Here is a 22017-nt window from a genome sequence, read left to right on the forward strand (position 1 = left end):
ACTATGTAAAAAATAAGATGGTTCTACTAATTTAAGGATCATACTGGAAGGGTAAAAACTGGAGGAAAAAAATATCTTCTAATACCAAGTATTATAATGAATATTTTAAACTCTAATTTGCAACCACACTTTTAAAACCTGGCAACCACACTTTACGAATCTGCCAAATTAAATATAATTTTTCCACTTTGATCTCATTTAAATGGTACTATGTTTATATTAATTGCAAAATGTTATTTGAGGGACTTCATAAAATACTATTCCATTTTCAAATTTTTGTTTTATAGTTTATTTTTGTAACATTTCAGATGAGTTTACACAGTAACTATGATTAAACAGTGCAAATTCACTGAAATATTTTGATGCTGAGTTTACATTTACATGCCAAACATTTAGAAATATATTAAGATATGACTCACTGCTACATGGTTTCCCATATAAGATGAGTCAAACCATGTTCCCTAAATAAAATATAGACAGATGAATTTTGGTACAACACAGTCGTCTTATAAAGTCTATTTTACTCATGGCCCCAATATCAACATTAAAGGCGTTCCAGTATATCTGAAGAATGAACCAAAATTTTCAGTTTTTAATCCTAATATCTGGCTTCCTACATGGCCACGTATATCCTCCCCCATAAATAGGATAAATAAAGAGTATTAATGAGAATTAACTGTCTTGAGACATTTCTATTATTTCTTGTTGAGAGAACCATTCCTAAAGTCTTTTTGATCACTATTAGCATATGGACGTTATAAAATAAATAACCTGACAACTTGACCTGTAGTTCCAGGAGGATGAGTAAACAAAACTGATGTTAACCGACTGAGTCCACTCTTGTAAGAATAGTACTGTAGTGACTCCCACATACACAAACATCACTGTAAACGGTGCCTATGATTTTCAACTTCATTGTTCAAATAAAGTGTTCACTAAGTGATCACAAGAAAGCAGGCTTGATTGCTTCCACATATCGACTTCCTAGAGACTACATACATATGAAGCTTAATCTGGTCTGGCTGTACACTATACGTTTATAACGGTAGTAGCAAGATTAAAATGGAAAATACAGTCACTATTTGGGGTTTCAAACAAATTACAAAACCACATGCTTTGTCATTCAACAGGAAAGCTTAAATCAAAAGGCAACTGGATCTTCAGTGCAGCCGATTGTTCCTCCAAAGGCCAAGTACCATGCTCATCGAGGGTAGGTTTTGTAGCTCCTTCTGACACTTTACATGAAGTGCCTTGTCAGCAGGTCTGTAGCCTTGACCACAGCTTAAATGTCTGTTTACTCCTTTTTATTAGGGCAGCTTCACTTTGTTTACATACAGTTTTCATTTCTCCAAGGAACAATTTCAAAATGATCTTCCAGATGCTATATAACTAAGAACTTTTAAACTACTGACCTCAAGGGTCAGCCTGTTTACTGGCATCTGACTGTGTAGAACAGGAAGTTTGTATCGTATCTTGTGTTCTTAATGAAATCCGACAACAGAGGACTGAACGCATTAGTCTCAGAACAGGAGGCCTAAGGATGGCAAAGACCCAAGGGTCAATTATTGAATTAATTGATAAAAATCTAAGAGCTTGGAGGTCCCACTTTTCCTTTCTGGAAGAGGTTTCATTCATATATGCAAAAATCTGTAAGACGCAAAGAGGAAAAATGATGTTAGTTTTACATCGTAGCAGTAGACAGGCTTAGATCCTATGTTATGTCTTGAGATTTAAAAGCAAAACCATGTTTTGTCTGTGGTAGTGGGGGGAAACGAAAGGTGGGTTGTGGGAATCTCACCTTTCTTCCTCATGTAAACTGTAACATAATGAATGTATTTTTTCCCTTTGAACTCAATGAAAGCATGTTTTCTGTGGAATGCAATTAACATTAACACTATGCACAATGTTCTGGTGTCACTGGGAATGGACAGAAATAAACTTTTCTTGTCACCTAGAATAGAATCTTTTAATAATATAAATAATAATGATAATATTAGTAGCTCCAATGTATCAATAACCTAATATATGTGTCATGAATTGTTCTGGGTACTAACCCTGCTTTATCTCTACTCCTTAGAGAAACTCTGAAACTTAGAGATTGTCTCTTTTTTACAGATAGGGAAGTGAACTTCAGGAAAAATTATTAATAACATGTTACATTTACTTCCAAATACTAAATCGAATGATCGCAATTCAGTGAGACAGGGTCTGCAATGGAACACCCTCAGGCGGAGTATGAGTTCTGGCCATTGGACTGGGTTTGAATCCTAGCTCTGTATATAGTTTGGGACCAATGGCAAGATATTAATAATGCACCTTTCTTCCTCAGTTTTGACATCTTTAAAATGGGTGATAATAATAACACACGCACTTCACAGAGTTGCTGAAAGGATGATAGGAAGTGATGTGTGTAAGCTACTTACATCAGTGCTCACATCATAAGTGCTCCACAGTGTTCATTGTTATTATCTCCATTTTACAAATGCAGACACTGGGGTATAGAAAATCAGATAATTTACTTAAGTACCCAGAGCTGATTAGTGGCCAAATCAGGATGCAAATTCCAACTCTCCTGATGGCAGTGCAGTGCTCACTGTGTGCTACATGCAGGCCTGTATTAGCAAAGGCCCCAGAACAATGTCCTGAACACTGGAAAGCTGACACATCTTTACATGTGGACCAAACTGCTCTACCAGCTCTCAAACAATTTCTTAGATACTTAGGGAGCAACACAAATGTTTGGGCAGGTTGGAAGGAATGGAATAGTGCATCTTGATAAAGATCACACTTCCACAAAATTCACAGAAAAGAGGAAAACAAAGGTAGATCACACCTAGTCATTTAAAACCAGTGCTTTATAAGGCTCCAGGGTCTTTCTTACCAATGGCTTTAGAGACCTAGCCCCTCTTTTCTTCGCTCCCTTTCTGCAGAAGAAGGAGCAGTTTGTTTCCTTTCCCCTCGTACTTACTCCGCAGGCATCTGGCAACTGGATATACAAAGCAAATTGCAGAGAGGGCAAAGGGTAGTCATCTTCAGTTTGTTTACGTTAGGACAAGGGCAGGAAGGTTTGGCAGCCATAGGTGTTTATGCTGGAGAATCTTGGCATAGGGAGTGGAGAAAAGATTTGGCAGATGAGTGAGGAAAAAGAATTGATGATAGGTTTCCCAGATTACAGAGAGAAGGGGAAAACTAGGTGAGGAGATGCAATGGAGCAATAGTTTTCCTGTCAGTTAAACTATTTTGGATGAAAACTATACAGGCTGGTGTGTGAAAGGAGTGATTTGGAGGTAAGAAATTCAGGATAATGATGCACATAGGTCTATAGATTAAAACACATTCGTGATTACATATGCACACACACGTGTGCACGTGATGCATAACTGAGCACTCCTGTAGAAAGGGCCTGCAGCTGAGTTGATGATCTAGTTTAGCCAGAGAACATACTCACACTGAATTGGCCAGTAGAGAAGTGCAGAAAAGGAATAGCCTCTGGTGTTGCAGCTTCACACATTAAGATGAGTCAGGTTTTCAGGGGAGAATAACCCACATCAGAGTTCCTGAATGTCTTTAGAGCGTGACAGAATAATGAGAAGTGAAAAACGGTTGTAGAGGATGAAGCAATTCTGTACTGTTTCCTTTCCTTTTCATCTACTATGCTGGGTAATTTTGAGAATTGCTTAGAATTTGCATTTTGGGAGGTGACCAATATTTTGTAGAAGACAGCTTTTTTTTTTTTTTTCTTTTTTTTTTTGAGGTGAAGTCTCACTCTGTCACCCAGGCTGGAGTGCAGTGGTGTGATCTCAGCTCACTGCAACCTTTGCCTCCTGGATTCAAGTGATTCTCCTGCCTCAGCCTCCTGAGTAGCTGTGATTACAGGCACCCACCACCACGCCTGGCTAATTTTTGTATTTTCAGTAGAGACGGGGTTTCACCCTGTTGGACAGGCTGGTCTCGAACTCCTGACCTCAAGATCTGCCTGCCTTGGCCTCCCGAAGTGCTGGGATTACAGGCGTGAGTCACCGCGCCCAGCCAGTTCCTTCTTTATACTTGGAGAAGAGACATATTTCAGTGACCCTCAAAATTCTTGATGTAAGTTTTGTCTTCTACCTCCCCATTTTTTTCTTTTGGTTCTTGTCTTTTGCCTAGATTACTATATTTTTGATCTTACGGATACTGGGATTTTAAAAAGTTGTGGTAAAATAAATATAACATAAAATTTACCATTTTGCCATTTTCAGCTGTACATTAAATACATTTACATTGTGGTGCAATCATATTTTTTATATTTTCACTTTTCTGCATATTATGTTTTGATATCTTAAATTCCTCTTGGCCGGGAGAGACTGCCCCTCTAGGGGCTAGCTAATTTGTAGAGACAGCAAAGAGTTAGGCTGGGAGCATATCTGTGATACACAGACTAACCTATCCAGGGCCAGAACTCTTCTATCTAGCCCATACACCCAGAGGAAATATTTATTCTTCTGCTTTAATCATTCCAGTGCCAGGTATCAGGCAACTAGGGACCAACCCTATAGCTTAGAGCCCGCTGAAATTATTCCACCTAACCAACCCTAAACTGTTTACCCTGCTCTGCCTTTCTGTGGAAACCCCAATAAAGTCTTGGCCCAGATCCTCCCCACCCTCCTGCCCCTCTGCCTCCTAACTGAAACCAATGTTTTTTCGTGTGGCCTTGAGCGATCTGCCATGTCTGTGTTTTCCTGAACGTCTCCTGGGTCTCCTCTTGTGGATGCACTTGACTGCATGCACATAGAAGCACAAGGAACAGCAACCATCACTACCATCTCCAGAATTATTTTAATCATCCCAAATTGAAACTCTGTACCCATTAAACAATAACTGCCCATTCTCCTCTCCCTCCAGCCAGTCTTGAGTTTTGAATTAAAGGATGTCACAAAGGATATAAGATAATTAATAATATGTCAGTGATATTCAGCAATTCAGTTTCAGAGGTTGGTAGAAGTTATCCATCTTTTTGTATGCACTACCAATACATGAGAAAAGTACCAAGTGCTAATCCCAATGAATCAGTGAATTTTAATTCCTTAGGGCAGGCTCCCTCTACAGGGCTTTGTTAAGAAGGTAGAGCCTTGTTGTGACATTTACAAAGTGGCACAGATGAGAATTAGTGCTATTTTAGCATTGTCATGTATAGAAGCAGCCTCCCATAGAAAACTTCATTTTGGCACTGACCAGGTACTATTCTTTTGAGCTACTTTTCTATCTTTAATGCAACTACAAAATGGGTTCAGAATTTTAGAGCAAATGAGGGCTTTTTATTTGGCTGATCATTTAAATCACCTGAGGAGCTTTAAAAATAGGATGGGCACAGTGGCTCACACCTGTAATCCCAGCACTTTGGGAGGCTGAGGCAGGCAGGTCACCTGAGGTCAGAAGTTTGAGACCAGCCTGGCCAACATGGTGAAACTCCATCTCTACTAAAAAATACAAAAATTACCCAGGCGTGGTGGTGGGCACCTATAATCGCAGCTACTTGGGAGGCTGAGGGGAAGGATTGCTTGAACCTAGGAGGCGGAGGTTGCAGTGAGCTGAGATCGCACCACTGCACTTCAGCCTGGGTGACAGAGTGAGACTCTGTCTCAAAATAAATACATACATACATACATACATACATACATACATACCTACATACATACATACATAAAAATATTCTGAGGCTTTTCTCCCTTCCCCAGATGTTGTGGGAAGTCAGGGACCCTGAACAGAGGGACTGGCTGGAGCCGTGGCAGAGGAACATAAATTGTGAATATTTCATGGACATTCATCAGTTCTCAAATAATACTCTTATAATTTCTTACACCTGTCTTACTTTAATCTCTTAATCCTGTTATCTTCATAAGTTGAGGATGTGCATCACCTCAGGACCACTATGATATTTGTGTTAACTGTACAAATTGATTGTAAAACATGTGTGTTTGAACAATATGAAATCAGTGCATCCTGAAAAAGAACAGAATAACAGTGATTTTCAGGGAACAAGGGAAGACAACCATAAGGTCTGACTGCCTGCAGGGTCAGGCAAAATAGAGCCATTTTTTTCTTCTTGCAGAGAGCCTATAAATGGACATGCAAGTAGGGAAGATATTGCTAAATTCTTTTCCTAGCAAGGAATATTAATAATTAATACCCTGGGGAAGGAATGCATTCCAGGGGGGAGGTCTATAAACGGCCGTGCTGGGTGTGTCTGTTTTATGCAGTTGAGATAAGGACTGAAATACACCCTCATCTCCTGCAGTACCCTCAGGTTTATTAGGGTGGGGAAAAAACCCCACCCTGGTAAATTTGAGGTCAGACTGGTTCTGTGCTCTCAAACTCTGTTTTCTGTTGTTTACGATGTTTATCAAGACAGTATGTGCACCACTGAACATAGACCCTTATCAGTAATTCTGCTTTTGCCCTTTGCTTTGTGATCTTTCTTGGACTCTTATCAGGAGTTTTTGATTTTGCCCTTGTCCTGTTTCCTCAGAAGCATGTGATCTTTGTTCTCCTTTTTGCCCTTTGAAGCATGTGATCTTTGTGACCTACTCCCTGTTCTTGCACCCCCTCCCCTTTTGAAATCCTTAATAAAAATTTGCTGGTTTTGCAGCTCAGGTGGGCATCATGGTCCTATCAATATGTGATGTCACCCCCGGCGGCCCAGCTGTAAAATTCCTCTCTTCGTACTCTTTCTCTTTACTTCTCAGCCGGCCAACACTTAGGGAAAATAGAAAGAACCTATGCTGAAATACTAGGGGTGGGTTCCCCCAGAACCCAGAGACTCTGACTTAATTAGTCTAGGCTGAGCCATGGGTATCAAGGTTTGCAAACTCCTCCAGGTAATTTTAATGTGCAGCCAGGGTGTGAGACATCCCTTTAGAACCTTATCTAAAACCTGGAATAGTTTAAAATTATTCATTTATCACACTTAAAAACAAAAGGCCCACTTAGGCCTGGTCAATCAAACAAAAGACTTTGAGCTTTCAGAATTCATTTCCTGATCATTAATATACAATCTGATTTTCCCTTGGAAATGGAATCCTCTAGAGATAGCAGCTAACATTTATTAAACACCTACTGTGTGTTAGGCATGGTGCCAAGCAATTTATAAGGCATATTTTGTTTAATATTTACACAAACCTACAAAGTATTATTATTCCCATGTTAGAAGGAAATGAAGGTTTAGAAGATCAATTACTTTGCATAGAATTACAGTCTGGGTAAGTAGAGAAAATGTGGAGTCAAACTGAATCCATGGGACACCACACTTTGCTTTTAGCCGCTACACACTCTGCTGCCATCTATATAAAAAGCCTGTAATGTAAAGCTTCGCATGAAATTCACAAATGTCTGACCACATTATGGGTTTGGAGGAGATTTCTCTTCAAAGATGTCACAAAGATTTATGGATATCATGGTTCCTGTTTATGGACTGAAAAGCCATGGCTATTGCTAAGTAGCTACTTAGCTTTCACTGGGACTTCTTTTTCCTCCACACTTTTCCACAGTTAAATTGCAAGCATAGATTGTTATATGGTTATCTGCCTTCTGAAAGACACTAAGATGTCCTGACTATAGACTTTGCCTAATTTATTCTTTAAAAAAAACATTTTGTGGGGAGATTATTTTTGAGGTATATGATGCTTTAATGAAATTCCTTTGCCCGGATCACAGGTGCTTTGTGGTAGAGGGAAACAGAAGCCTATTTTCTTTCAGTAGGAAAAACCAGATCCGTGTGGCTGCAGGACTAGAGTGTCCTTTGCTCTGTGCTTCTCAGAACTGGAAACAAAAAAAGAGCAAATGCTAAGGTTTAGACCTCTGGGCCTATTTATTCCAAGATGGTGGCTCTTAACTCTTTGACAAACTGATGGACACTATGAGCCATCTACCCACGACTCATACAAACATATAAACTCATATAAACATTTTTGCAAATGATTTCAGGCAGAAAATCCATGCACTTTCCATGCAGCACAGGTTATGGACCCTGCTCTAGAGGAACTTTCCGCCTTTTCTAAATGTACTTACCAGATCCCTGGCCCTTCCCATCACATATATGTCCCAGCTGCAAGGTTCATAGGTTTAGTTTTCTGTTAGGGGCAGTTTTAGGTAGCAAAATATTCTCAGAAAAATGGAGCTTAGTATACCTTGATAATGTAAACTGAGGCACAATGGACTTGAGCTCAAGATAAGGACAGGGAGTAGAGGGTCAGAAACTTCAAAATAGGTCAGGAGAAGCCAACTGAGCAGACCAAGTTGCAGATTAACTGGGTCTTAAGCCTCTAGCTGGAAAGAGACCTGTTGATTGCCTTCCCGAAACACTGTCTCACCATTTCTATTCTTTTTTTAAACTTAATACTGTGATTGGTTTTTGATATGCCAAAGAAGAAATATACCATCTCCAGAAGCTGTTTCTCTTTAAGCTGAGAACCTGGCCTAAACCATCTGAGATAGCAGTGAGGACCCACTTGACCAAAGGTGTGGACATGATGCACAAATTCTCTTTTGGGGAAAGAAATAAGGTTCCTTGTGTTTACATTTTTAAAACCAGTGTAATTGTGTCTTTATTCAAATCACTATTCATAATATCAAATGGCAAAGGAGAAAAGACGTCAAGTGAAAACACTCATATAGAGGAACTTTCTCTTAAAAGATCATGTGTATTAAAACTGTCTCATCTATCCCCAAACACATCATTAATGATGTTTAAATGATAAAGGGCCTTCCAGTTGTTTATGGACATTAACTTAAACTATCACCAGGCAAAGTTCATTGTGGTTATACTTAGAGATGTCTGTAGAGATGTCTGGAGTTCTTTTTCATTCCTACCAGAATTGTTATATTTTGCATGTATGTAATCTACCAATGTCATATCAGCTTTTCAACCCCCAATCACGTTATATTTTACATAATGAGTACCACAAATGAACAAGAAACTCTAGTACCGTTTACTGGAGTTTGTTTGTATTGCCAAGATCAGATTTCCACTAATCAGATTTACCTAGAAGTTATAACCCTAAATAACTTCTAAAATTGGAGAGCTTTTAGTATGAGTCAATGGTTTACTCTTGAAATTTTAGAACTGAATAAAAATGCCTAAGCACTTTATCCTCATGGCATGTGGAAAACAGTTTAAAATGGCCAGAAGCTATCCACAATTAGAAAAGTGGTGAGAAAGGGGCGTGATATGAGTTGGATATGAAGACACAACCAGTATCTGAGGCAAGAATAGAGATCTCATATATTTCCTGTGTTCTGCTCCATTTCAGGAAGAGAGTTTCTATTTATCTCTGTAAAATGATGGCAATAGCTGATTAACATAAGGAGGAATTTATTAATTTATACAATATCCCTTTAGTGAATAAACAGTTTGGAATATGTTGTTGGTTCCATGTAGAATTTCATATTGGGCAGCCAAAACAATGTCATTTCCCAAACACCACATGGTTTTTGATCACTTAAGAGAGGTTTTATTTGTTCTGATGAAAGATTTTATGTGAGGGATAATCTGATTATTTCTTAATTTAGACCAGCATTTACATTAGCCAATCTCCTAGAATCTGAGTCTCAGCTTTTTGTTTCATAGGTCTGTGGAGAAAAGAAAGGGAACCACATAGTTGGTCCCGGCTCAGCTCCCTTGAGCTGACATGAAGAAAAAGGTCCTTGCCATTTTATTTTTAAAGCTAACTAGTTGGAATTAAGAGGCAAAGTGTCCAGATATTTATAATAGTCTCACAGCTCTTTTATGAAATCTTAGTTAATCTCATCTGTTACCCCTGAAATGAGTACTTTCTCTTGGATAGTGTTGTGGTTAGGTTAATTGGCTCAGTGCTTAAACTGACTAGCTTTGAATCCCAATTCCGCCACCCATTAGCTGTGGGACACAGCGTGAGTCATTTGCCTCGTCTGTACAATAGAAATCATCATACTATTTCCTATGGTGTTGTGAAGATAATGGGTTAATGCAAAAGTTAGCATTCAAAAGTCTTATTTTGTGGTTGATAATAATGATATATGAGGTTGAATTGGACTTCACTTGAAGGGACTGGGCCTTTAAAAAAAATTTACAGTTTTACTTCCAAAATTTTGGAAGCCCTAGACTGGCATCTTCGGAGGAAGCAGTAATTCCAACCTGCCCAAACTTTGGGACAATGCTTGACATTAGTAGTTACAGGTTTCTGAATTCCCCCATTCCCCTCCTCTGTCCACTACTGGAGTGCTGTGGAATAGACTGGTGTCCCACTGGGTATAGCTGTCCTCCTTGTTGCCAGTGGTTTGGTCCACTTTTGAGGGACATAGAAAGCAGCTTGTTATCCTGAGGAAGGAGTGGGAAGAGATAAAGTAGATTGCTACTATTTTCTGGGATACAAAGAAGAAACTTACTTGGAACAGCTTATTAATAATTATTTTACATAACTAATATTTTGAATTGATAATATTTTAGATATATTGGGTTAAATAAAGTATATAATTCAATTAATTTTCTCTGTTTCTTTTTACTTTTTGTTATATGACTACTAGAAAATTTAAAATTCCGTTCGTGGCTTGCATTTGTGGTTCACACTGTATTTCTATCAGATCACGTGCACTCCGTTAGAGAAGCAGAAACACTTCTGAAGGCAACCATAAACCTTTGCTTCTAGAGCCCCCTGTTAGGACATGTGGAAATGATTCCTGCTTCAGGTGTGAGATTGGTATAGGCCACTTCTGACCACAATTTTAGTGTAGGCCAAGTAGAAGAAAAGGACTTGGAGGAAAAAGCAACTTCCCCTGGAGGCACATGCCAAGGATTCTGAACAGCGGAATGTATGAACCAAACAGTAGCCATAAGCTTGAATTTTCAGATAAGCCCTTCAAGAAATAACTTAAAATCAAGATAGTACAGCATTTCGTAAAGCTTAAAGTGCTATGTAAGTGAAATATACTAGCAATTATTCCCAATAATCTATTGACAATAAAAGCCATCAGTGGTCAATATAAATTTTCTTATTAAGAGGTGACAATGCTTCACCTTTCCATTTTGTGTCGAGTTCATCTGGATATGGTGTCATGGTAGTTCCAAGAACGGAAGTCAGGGAGGCTGGCTTTCTGATTACTTTCACACTAGGATTTTCTCCGGCTCTTTGGGAATCTTTGCCATGAATATATGCGGAAGCAAAAGGAATTTGCTGATAGTGTCAATGCTTAGGGGTGGCTTGGGGGAGCAAAAGCCCCTTCATAGTCTCCATCTGGCCCCCTTAAGCCATAAACAGGAAATAGATATAAAAACACAGCTTCAAAGCAAAGCTCCTACTCCCTCAACACCTTTTAGCCAGACTTCTGTCACAAAGCCCCTTCTATCTGGCAACTCTGGAGCAGCCCTTGGCCTAATACTAACGGAGGGAGGGAAAACAATTTCTATATCTATATCTATATCTATATCCACACACATGTATTTGAATTTACAGAAACATATGGCAGTGATGGAGTTCTCATGGTAAAAGGCCTATTTACATGAAAACAGGGCAACCTGTTGGAAACCACTGCCTTTATTTAAAAAAAAATACAGTTTAGGCAATGGGTCAGTCATGGTCAAAGAGGAGACCTTTTTCCTCTTGCTCATGTAGGAAAGAGACTAAAAATCATTTTCACAAGTGTGTTATCACCCCAAACCCATTCCCAGGCTATTTAAGTAGCTGATGGTGGGGGATGTTTTTATAAATACACTCACAAATGACAGATAAAACCCTAAGAACTGATATCTTAATTCCCACCACCCTAAGACAGTCTTTCAGGAATAGTTTCTGATTCCCGAGCTGAATGCAAAGCTGTTTAGTGGAACTTGAAATGCTTCCTTTCATAGATATATGTTCTGCATCCTAGTCCTGACCTTCAAAAGCTGATTTAGCTCCTAACATCATCAAAAGCTCCTACTAGTAAAATAAATCAAAAGCATGTAAGCCATGTGGGTTTCTACATCACAGCGTTTCTGTTTCATAAACTCCCGTGCTCAGAGTGGTATGGGAGATGCAGCCTCCCACAGTCCGACTTCATTTTATAAGAGGGCGTCTTTGAATATTCCATCTCATTCCCTCAAAGCAACCGATTCAGAACAGTTTCTGCCCTGACAGAGGATGGGGTAGAAGGGTGAGGACAGTGGGGACCAGGGAGAAGAGAACGTAGCTAAGAAAGGGAGTTAACTGGGCTGGGGAGGAGAGAATCATATTCAGGCTTTTGGGACCCTGTGTCCCTTCCCATTCCTGAAGATGAGCACATGAAGATATAAGAAGCAGTAATGGAGGCAGGAGATAGGATAAAGTTACTTCTCCTCCAGCTTTTACAGGTCAGACCTGTTAATAGTAGGCCCTGCCCATCTCTTTTATTTTCTCCAAGATTGTGGCAGGTGGAAGTCACTATTAACTGCTTTGATGCTGCAGCAGCAGTCTAGCTCTTCTGAAGATTAGGAAGTGGAGTTGCCACAGCTCCCAATTCCTAGCCCCTGTAAGAGGCCAGCACATTCTCAGACATATTCCAGGCTCAGCTAAAAGGTTACACTTCAGGAGACTTGAACTCACAGCCTCATATCATTTAGCAGTTAGTTAGCATAAACTAACTGCTAAAGTTGCCCCAAATCAAGGCAGCATGATGCCAGGACTTGATCTCTTGTCCTTCAGTCCCCCAGGTAGCCCTACTCTTCCCTTCCTGAGATGGACCAGCCATTCCTGCATGTAGCTTTGTGCTCAAGTGCATGACTGTAAGCTGAAGGACACCTGTGTGTATTTCTGACAGTGACATTAAGAGGGTGTTTTGCAAGATATTACAAATGCTTAGCAAAGTGTTCCTCCAAGTATTTCCTCTAGTTATCATTATGGTTTTATAAACTTTCATGGCCACAAAGAGTTCCATTCAAATATATAAATTGGGAAACCTATAAACTGATGTTTGTTGGACTTTTAGGACAAATAACAAATGCTCTAAATTTCTGCATCAGGGACCTTTCTCATCTGGGACCATTTTCAATGGCAGCTGGAATGTTATGGGTTGGGTACTACATTTTGCCCTGGCAGGAACAGAAGGCAAGCATGGAGAACTAGTGGAGAACAGTGGGTGAGAGGTACAGGGCAGCAAACTGCAGCTCCAGGTCATCAGGTTGGAACAGTGACAGCCATCCTAAGGTGGAAGGGGCTGCCTCTTTCTCAATTACTAAGCCAAGACAGGTAACGGCGAGAAAGGGACACCGCACAGGGCTAGGATGAGGAGATTGGCTGGCTTAGCTGAGGCCCAGGACTCCCTTTCGGACGGTCTGTATTACTGTATATGAAACTAGCCTAGCAATGCCCATAAGCCAGGATTGAGGGAGGAAGGAAGTGGGTTAAAGAGGAGGGGAAGTGAGTGGGGAAGGCTACAGATCTTTACAAATTAGGACATATTTTTACAAGTTGCAAAAAGTTTGTACGGTGGTGGAAAGAGTGGAGGCGTCAGGGGAGAGCATGAGAAGGCTGAGCAGAGCTGGGCTGTGGAAACGTACGGAGTGACTTACCGTGAAAGGCAAAGAGCAGACGGCGAAGGTGATGGTCATAATAGCCAGGAGAATGAGGTGGTCCGTCTCCTCCGCCATGGACACCCTTTCCCCTCTCCTGCGGGCCCCGGGGCCGCCCCGGCCACTGCCCAAGGAAGGTCCGCAGCGGCTTCTCCGACTTCGGCGGTGCATGCGGATGAGGTTGAGAATGACACTGAAGTTGCAGGCGAGCACCGCGACGATGAGAAGCAGCAGCAGGGTGGCGTACAGCTGCAGGTAAGCGGTCCGCCCGTGCCGGATGAAGCACCAGGTCCCGGGGCAGTACTGGACGTACTGCCCGTAGTCCAGCAGCGGCAGCGAGCAGAAGAGCAGGGAGACGGCATAGATGGCGGGCAGCACCGCCAGGCCCCCGGAGCGCGAGACGCGGCGCTGGTAGAAGTAGGGGTGCCCGATCGAGAGGTAGCGCTCCAGGGCCATGGCGAAGAGCATGAGCATCGTGGCCAGGCTGAAGAAGGTCATGGCGAAAGCGAAGTAGGTGCACGCGCGGCTCTCGGGCGCCAGTGCCACCAGGGTCTGGTTCCGCGCGTAGGAAGCTAGTACCACCGGGCTGATAAGGCAGGTCCCGAGCAGGTCGGTGAACACCAGCTCGGTCACCAGCACGTGGAACAAGGAGAGGGAGCTCCTGCGGCCGGCGCTGCACCCCGCGTCCCCCCGCCAGCGGCGCGCCAGCAGCGCCAGTGCTATGAGGTTCCCCAGCACCCCGGCCGAGAACATCACGGAGCTGATGGCTGGGCTTTCGCCCGGGGGAAGCCACTGTCGCGTCTCGCAGTCCTCAGGCCAGGAGTCATTGGAGGCATTGCCCATGGTGGGGTGCCTGGAAAAGAGATGTGTCCTCCTCTCCCGGTCTTTACCTGGGAGGAAGACAGTCTAAGAGCCGGAGCGTTCCGAGACTCAGAGGAAAAACGGGAGGGACGGAAATCCAGAGCCCCCTTCCCGCACCCAACGCGCCGACAGCGGCTTGCCCTGGGTCTCACGCCGCGCGCCGAGTGGCGGCTCGGCTGCTGCATCCGAGCGGCGCTCGAGGCTCCCGCGCCTACCCGCGCAGGCCAAGGCCGGGAGCCAGAGCCTAGGGGAGCCGTCGTCTCCGCCCCCACACCGTCGGGGGGCGGGCCCAGGAGCGCTGGCCAGGCCTTGTAAGTGCGAGTGTCCGCGAGCTGCCGGGGAGGCAGGACGCGTCACACTGGCGGGGGCGTTCCGAGTCCCTGGGGCGCGCCGGCGGGGATGGAGAGAAGGCGTCTGAACACCCGCGGGGCGCGGCACTGGGCAGAAGCGCACGTGTTGCCGTACTGGAACTGTCCTCAACCGGCCGGAGAGGCATTTCTCGCACGGCAGTCTGACCTCGGCTGGGAAGCGTTAAGCCCCAGCAGCGAGCTGTGAGGGAGTGCAGGAGCACTTGCGGGGTCGGCGCAGAATGCACAGAAGATCGGGGCAAAGAGCAAAGCAAAGAGACTCACCAAACAATGAAGTTAGGAGAATCCAATCCCATGAAAAGAGCGAAACAAGGGAATAACAGTCCAAAGGCAGCTTGAAGTAAGACCAAAATGTTTTGCTTTTTTACCATTCCCAGGAAGATACACTAAGAGGTTGGGACAAAAACTGGGAGGAAGTGTAAAGCAAGTGTGTCCATCCAAGGAACCAAACCACGCAATGAGCACCACCGAGCGGCCTGTTGCACTGCCCCTTTGATTCGGTTACTAGCATTTCACCTTTTCCTATGTCAACAGCATAAAGAACAACCACTTGGTTAAGCAACCATCAAAGAAAAAAAAAAAGGAATGTTTCTTGTAATTGTACAGAATTGTGTTTGTGGATACATGAAAACCATTGCACATCACTGTTCTGTCCTTAAGCTCAGCTCTGTAAGAAAATGTTGATATTTTGTTTAGCCGTTTATCTTTACGTGTTCTGTTAACCACGTAGTATCCCTCCAGAAAGACTCGTTCCTGGCAAAGTGTATTGGTAAGTGGCCAGTTTCAGACTGTAGCTGACAGTAATGGTTTCCTACCACATATTGTCATAATTGCATAGTCGTGAAAATGAGCTGATACTTAAAACAAAACAAAATCCAGTTTGGCAGACAACATGGGTAATTGTGTTCTGTAAGAAATCACATTCACTTGGGGAAGGGAGGCCAACTGGGAAGTGAAGGGTCTGATCTGCCTAGGGAACTGGCAAGAAGACAGTCATCACGTGGGAGGAAGCAAATTGCCTGCTGAAGAACCTATCTTGCTATAGCCTGCTTACTCTCCATGAATATTTTTTGCCAACTTTGATGATTCTGGCCTGGGGATTGAAATGTGGAGTGGGGGGTCCCACTAGGACAAGCATAATTTACTGGATCGCTTGCAAAGTTTACAGGCCTGTTTTCACATATCAGCAGCCACTGCCTCAATCCCTAAACTTCTTATGGCATGGATTCCTAGGAAAGAGGATCTTAACTCCTACAGTTTTTCTTTCAAGCTGTAAACTCTGCAGGTCAGTAACAACTTACCACTAATCTTTGTCTCCATCTCTGACTATTCCCCTACTCCAACTTTCCCCCCATCTCACCCCAAGCAATGGGGAAACATCAAACTTAAATTAGAAGTATTTCTTAATAGGAAAACACTATGAGTCTGGTTTATAGCATTCTGCACTGCAGTTTTACTATTAAATAAGGGATTTTTAGATTCACTAAATTTGCACAGTGCTTATTTCCAAATATTTTTATACCTTTTTAATTTTCATAAGGCCCCTCACAACAAAAACCTACTATTGAACCTTTCCTATGTATTTGTCTCTAGCTTTTCTTTGGATGGGTACCTGGTGGCAGGCCGGCCCCTGGTTTTTATGAATACCAGAGCAAGAGTGCAATTGAAGATCCTCCCTCAGGCCCCTGCCCCCTTGTCTTCCTAACCCCTGACTCAGTGTTGCACCACAAGGAGTCTTGCACAGAAATATGTGGCCAGTATACTTCTTGATAACCAAGCTCTCTCCCAAAAGCCACCTCGGTCTTGGGAATACGTACCTCAAACATGCAGTTGACCCTTGATTGGGTGGACCTAGGGAAGATGCCTGATCAAGCCCTGGAAGCAAGTTATGGGACCAATATTTGAGCAGGAAATTTCATGATCTCAGGTACCTGGAAGGTGGTCTAGAATGGAGGGTGAATGGGGTCTGGGTGAGTAGTGCCCTGAGGGTGTCTCACCTGTGGTAAGGTATGTAACAAGAGGAAGACTAGAGTGGACCCTATAAATCTTGGGGGGCCGGTATCCTATTAATTGCTGTGCTGCTCAGCATTACTTGTTCAAATTACTCCTTTTAATTGCTTCCAGCGTTTGGACAGAATACATACGTGTGTGTGTGTGTGTTTGGTTTAGCAGTTCTGGTATGTTCCATGTTGCTAGATTGCTGAGTAGTGCTGAGTAGGAGGGTTGATAAGTTTGCTGTCGCTACATAGCAACTGGATCATCATATTTGTTCCTTTAAGTGCAAGTCTAATCTTGCTTGTCAGTTACCCTCAATTAATGTTGTGGTTTAAAAGCTGCTTCTTCCCATTTCTAATTTTAATGTCAACATCTTGATACAGTTTCAGTTTACATAGAGCCTAGAGTTTCTTAACAGAAAACAGATTAACACCCTCAGTTCTAGAATTGAGCCATATAACTTTGCTAATTGTTTAGTTCATGTTTGTGGGGCCATTGTATGTGGGGAACACTATATGATGGTTAATTTTATGTGTGGACTTGACTAGGCCATGGGCTGCCCAGGTAGCTGGTTAAACTTGATGGCAGGGTATGTCTGTGAAAGTGTTTCTGGAGGAGATTAGTGTTTGAGTTGATGGGCTGAGTAAAGCACATGCCCTCCTCAGTGTTGGTGGGCTTCATCCAATCCATTAGGGCTTGAATAGAACTAAAAAGGTGGGGGAAGGTGGAATTCACTCTCTGCCTCACTGCATGAGTTGGGACATTGATCTTCTGCTGTTGGCACTCATAATTTTCAGGCCTTCAGACCAGGACTGGAATCTACACTATTGGCTCTTCAACTGTCAGACCTTCAAACTTTGTCACCAGCTTTATTGGGTCTCCAACTTGTACATGACAGATTGTGGGACTTCTCAGCCTCCATAATTGCATGAGTCGATACTTTATAATAAATATCTCTCTATATATCCATCCCACTAGCTCTGTTTCTCTGGAAAACCCTGACTAATACACACTTCTTAAAGTCTAAAGTTCATAGTGTTCATTTGTGTATCCATGAACTCAAAGGACTGTGGAAGGTGAGTTACTTCCTCTAGGTCATTCTTCAAGAGAAAGCAAAGATAAACATGAAGGAAAGGAGAATTGCTTGGGCAGAAAGCTAACAATTCTTGTTCATAGTTCTATTGATGTTACTTTCCTTGTTCAAAAGATGAGTTTAAATTTATATTTTATGATTCCTATGCATGCATGAATACTTTTTTTTTTTCAAATTGAGTTCTAAGAACACCATCTGTGTCCTGTAGTATTCGAGACAAGGTCTACACCACTTCACGGCAGGAAGCAGAAGCCACCAAGAAAAGAGGCAGGATTTATTGGAAGCACACAGTTGTAGTTCACTGCCCACTGGGGGTCTATTTTTTTTCTCACTAAGAAGTTCAAAGGTTGTAAGCTGGTTGAACTTCCAGGAGCCAGGCTGCTTCTTCCTCTAGCCCTGTGATTCCTAGTAATGCTGGCTTTGTGTCTCCATGCTTTTCCCATGTAGCTAGCAGCTGCTGCCTGTATCAGTCAGGATTCAACCAGAGAAACAGAGCCACTACGAGTGATTTAAAAAACATGGAATTTATTATTAGGCACTAGGCCTGCCTGGACCAATATTGTAGCTACTAGCCACATCTGGCTACTTAAATTTAAATTAATTAACATTAAATAAGTGTAACAACTTAGCTCCTCTGTGGCACTAGGTACATTTCAAATGCTCAATAGCCACATGTGACTTGTGGCTATCATACTGGGCAGCTCAGGTATAAAACACTTCCATCATCACAGAAAGTTCTACTGGACAGTGCTGCCCTAGACGTTGCAGGATGAGACCTGGTGGAGGAGTCCTGGCATGGCTGTTTGTTATCTTTGGTTCTAGTGTTGAGTCTGAAGTCACTATAGGTCAGCCAGGATTGCAGTCAGAGTAGAAAGTTAGATGTGGATGATAGCAGGAACAGACTGGAATCTGTGAGAACAAACTGGAATTCATGAACGACTGAAGTCCTTTAGGACAGGCTGGATCTACAGGTGTCTCTCACTACCTCCAGCCTCAATAATACAGGTGTCCTGCAAAACATGCTGGCACCCTTTACCGAGCTACAGATGCACTTGGCTTAGGACTTTAAGAAGCCATAGGAGGTGATCTGGCGGGAGCAGGAGGAACTGTGAGGCTTGCTCCTGCTCATGCCAGCAAGGTGAGGCAGCAGGTCAGTGACAATGTGTGAGAACTGCCAATGTTCCTTACACCTTGTGTTGTCCTTTACAGCATAAAAACCATGGCTGCTGCTTGGCTGCTGCCTCTCAGATCTCATGCAATATTTCCCTTGTGGCCAATGCTGGAACTATGGGAGGATTCTGGATAACAGATGCTGCTTACACCAACACAATGCAAAGCCAACACACTGTCCTACAGGTCTAGACATCAAGTCTACCTGGAAGCCAGGGGCAAAGGAGAGACAGTGCCAGTGAGCTTGCTCTCTCGTGCCTGTTTCTTCCATCAGGAAAGCAAAAGGCTTTCTAGAAGCATCCAGATAGACTTCCCTCTGTCTTTTTAGCCAGAATTTGGTCACATTGTCATCCCTTAACTCCAAAAAAGGCCTACAGAAGGGCTGCTGAGTTTTTCCAGCCTCTTCTAGAGTAGAAGCAGGGAAGGGAGAGGAGCTGGGCATGGCTATCGAGTTAGTCATCCAAAGGGGCCTACTGCAGATCTGCGTGGTGCATTCGCCATCACTCCCCTACTGATAGCCAGAGAAGAAGCTCAAGAATGCCTATTCCAAATCCCTCATTTGCATGTGAAGAAATGGAGGCATTGAAAGATGAAGTGGCTTACTCAAGGACACACAGAGTTAGTGCAGTATATCTGGGAGTATGGTAGCCAAACCATCTTATTTATGCTCCAGGCCACTATATATTGCACATACTGCCCATTAAAAGCCAGAAAGAAGTACATGACAAGATCCTTATCCTCAGCACGAGAACCAAATCACTCAACAAAATTTAAGTCTTACTTTTTGTTTGATGGTAAAGTTTGGAAAGATTGCGCACATCCAGTATGATCAAAGACATAGAGAAATGGGTTCGTTGTTGGTGACAGTGTGAGTGCAATATTTATATGCATAAGGATTTGCATAGAACAGCATCTATAAGGATGTTCAACAAAATATTAGTAGTAATTAAATGGTACTTTCTTCCTTATACCTGTCTGTTTTGGTTGATTTTTCTGTAAGTATATATTACCTATATATTAGAATGCAAGGAAGCTGATTTTTGTTTAGAAAAAAATTGTCATCATTGGAGGACATGGTCTTCATACTTGGTAGAAGGCAGGGACTTAGATGTTAATGATTTAAATTCTCTTCCAGTTCTACTCTTTAAAGAGTGGGCAGGTCATGTCAGTTGTTTGAAGCCAATCAAGAGGATTGGAGATGCTATCCTTATACTTTTTACAAGGGTTTTACAACTGTCATGTTTACTTGAAGATCGGAAATCATTACACATTATGTGTCGTTTCTATCAAAATAATACCTTCCTTCACCTCAAGCAACTACTTTGACATTAGATTATTGTCATCCCTGAATGTCATTGCTTAATCCAGTTTTGACACTAGCATTGCCAGGAAGTTCCTCTTTCCTAAAGGTGGTAACTAGTCCACCAAAATGTAAAAAAAAAAAAAAAAAAAAAAAAAAAAGTCAATAGAAACCGACTTCCAGATAACCTGGATTTTGAATTTAATAAATATGTTCAAAGAATTAGAGAAATTGTCAATGGACAAGTAGGGAATCTCAGTAGAGAAATGGAAACTCTAAAAAGAATGCAAAGGAAATCCCAGAATTAAAATTTACAGCAGGTTGGAGTTGGCAGAAGAGTGAACTTGACGACTAGTAATTTCTTTCCATGTCCTCATTACTTCTGCACTCATGGGAAATATTCTCACTATTTCCATACCGTGTAAGGCTTAGAGAATTATTGTTTCCTCCTGCTCTCCCTGTTTATACCCAAGTGAGGCATAGGTTTTCTACGATGTCAGATCCCTGAAACTCCTCTGAGATTTGGGAGTACAGGGCCACTTTTTCAAGAAATCTCTGTATTAATATCTAAGCTCTCCTTGTTCTCTTGAGCTTCACCCTCTCTCCTTCACTGGCTGAGGAATTAGATGGGGGGAGACGTGGTGAAACTTTGCTATTCTTCATTTTCTGTCATCTGGGCCTCCTCTAAGCCTAGGCTTTTGAAAGTCATAAGCCAATAATTGATATCTGTGTTCTTCAAGGTCTGTTATATTGTTCTTTCTCCAAGGGAGTAAGCAGAGAACACTCTAGCTGCTGCTAAAACTGGGGAAAGCTCTGGAGTAGCAGCAAGTACTGGGCAAAAAGTACAGAGGTTAATATGTCAAATTATTATCTGGCTACATTTGCTTTCATGTAGGTGTGTATGTGTATCCAAGGTTCAGTGGAACACACTACAACCTCACAGGATTGTTTGAGAAACAATTTGATAAAGTCTTTGCAAAACCCTGAGTCAATAAAAAGGGCTTTACAAATGGATGCAAGAGTACAACAGTTCTCTTGTCCTCAGTCAGGAAATATCAGACAGGTAAATCTACAACACTCCTTATTAGTGCCAGGAGTTAGATCAAACAAGTTACCATGCTCATGTTAGGAAGGCAGATTTCCTGTGACCCTAATTTCCTTTCTAAGATTGATAGAGGATACAGAATGCCATTTAATCATGAAAATTCTTTTTCTTAGAGAGGTTTGCTTTCAAGAACAGAATGAACTGTGAGGTAGAACAACACATATAACACCAAAAGCAAGGCTATGGTTATTTAGTTTGTTCTTATAAAGTAACAACTCGTTATAGAAAAATTTTAAAAAATAGAAGGAAAAAAGTCACCCATGAATTGTCCTTCAGAAATGGTAACTTATAACATTTTGATGGGTTTCCTTCCACTTTTCTTCTATGCATTGTTTTTCATAGTTATGATAACATTGCATATAAAATTTTATTTACTGCTTTTCAAAAACTTAACATTATAATAACTTACATTACATATATGTTTGAAAAGTCTTAAAAATACGTATGTCCTGAGACCCAAAAGTTGCATTTCTAGAAATCTATCATATTGATTTCTATATTTACTGGGGATATATTTACTGAGGCAGCATGGTATAGTTTTAAGAGCATGGGCTTTGGAGTCAGATTGCTATGAAATCACATTTTAGCTCT

General features: G+C 42.0%; 1 protein-coding gene across 2 annotated transcripts; it reads right to left on the bottom strand.

Annotated features, from left to right (window-relative positions):
• Nucleotides 1-265: 265 nt before the first annotated feature.
• On the bottom strand, nucleotides 266-14622 carry PTGER2 (prostaglandin E receptor 2). Of its 2 annotated transcripts, none has more exons than XM_050796932.1 (2): nucleotides 13535-14622; nucleotides 266-1647 (listed from the first exon to the last, which is right to left on the bottom strand). In XM_050796932.1, exons 1-2 carry the CDS (start codon nucleotides 14375-14377, stop codon nucleotides 1414-1416), a joined length of 1077 nt encoding a protein of 358 aa, XP_050652889.1. In that variant the 5' UTR covers nucleotides 14378-14622; the 3' UTR covers nucleotides 266-1413. The 2 variants fall into 2 exon arrangements, with proteins under 2 accessions (XP_050652889.1, XP_050652890.1); XM_050796933.1 differs by having other exon boundaries at nucleotides 1573-3565.
• Nucleotides 14623-22017: the final 7395 nt, after the last annotated feature.

This window comes from Macaca thibetana, chromosome 7 (genome assembly GCF_024542745.1).
Source record: "Macaca thibetana thibetana isolate TM-01 chromosome 7, ASM2454274v1, whole genome shotgun sequence".
Classification (NCBI taxonomy): Eukaryota; Metazoa; Chordata; class Mammalia; order Primates; family Cercopithecidae; genus Macaca; species Macaca thibetana.

Bases quoted from the DNA above. Each gene is read 5' to 3' on its own strand.
- PTGER2 (XM_050796932.1), bottom strand. From the start codon at position 14,377: ATGGGCAATGCCTCCAATGACTCCTGGCCTGAGGACTGCGAGACGCGA. The intron at 1,648-13,534 runs GTAAGTCACTCC...TGCGTCTTACAG, and splicing joins TCTGCTCTTTGCCTTTCACG to ATTTTTGCATATATGAATGA.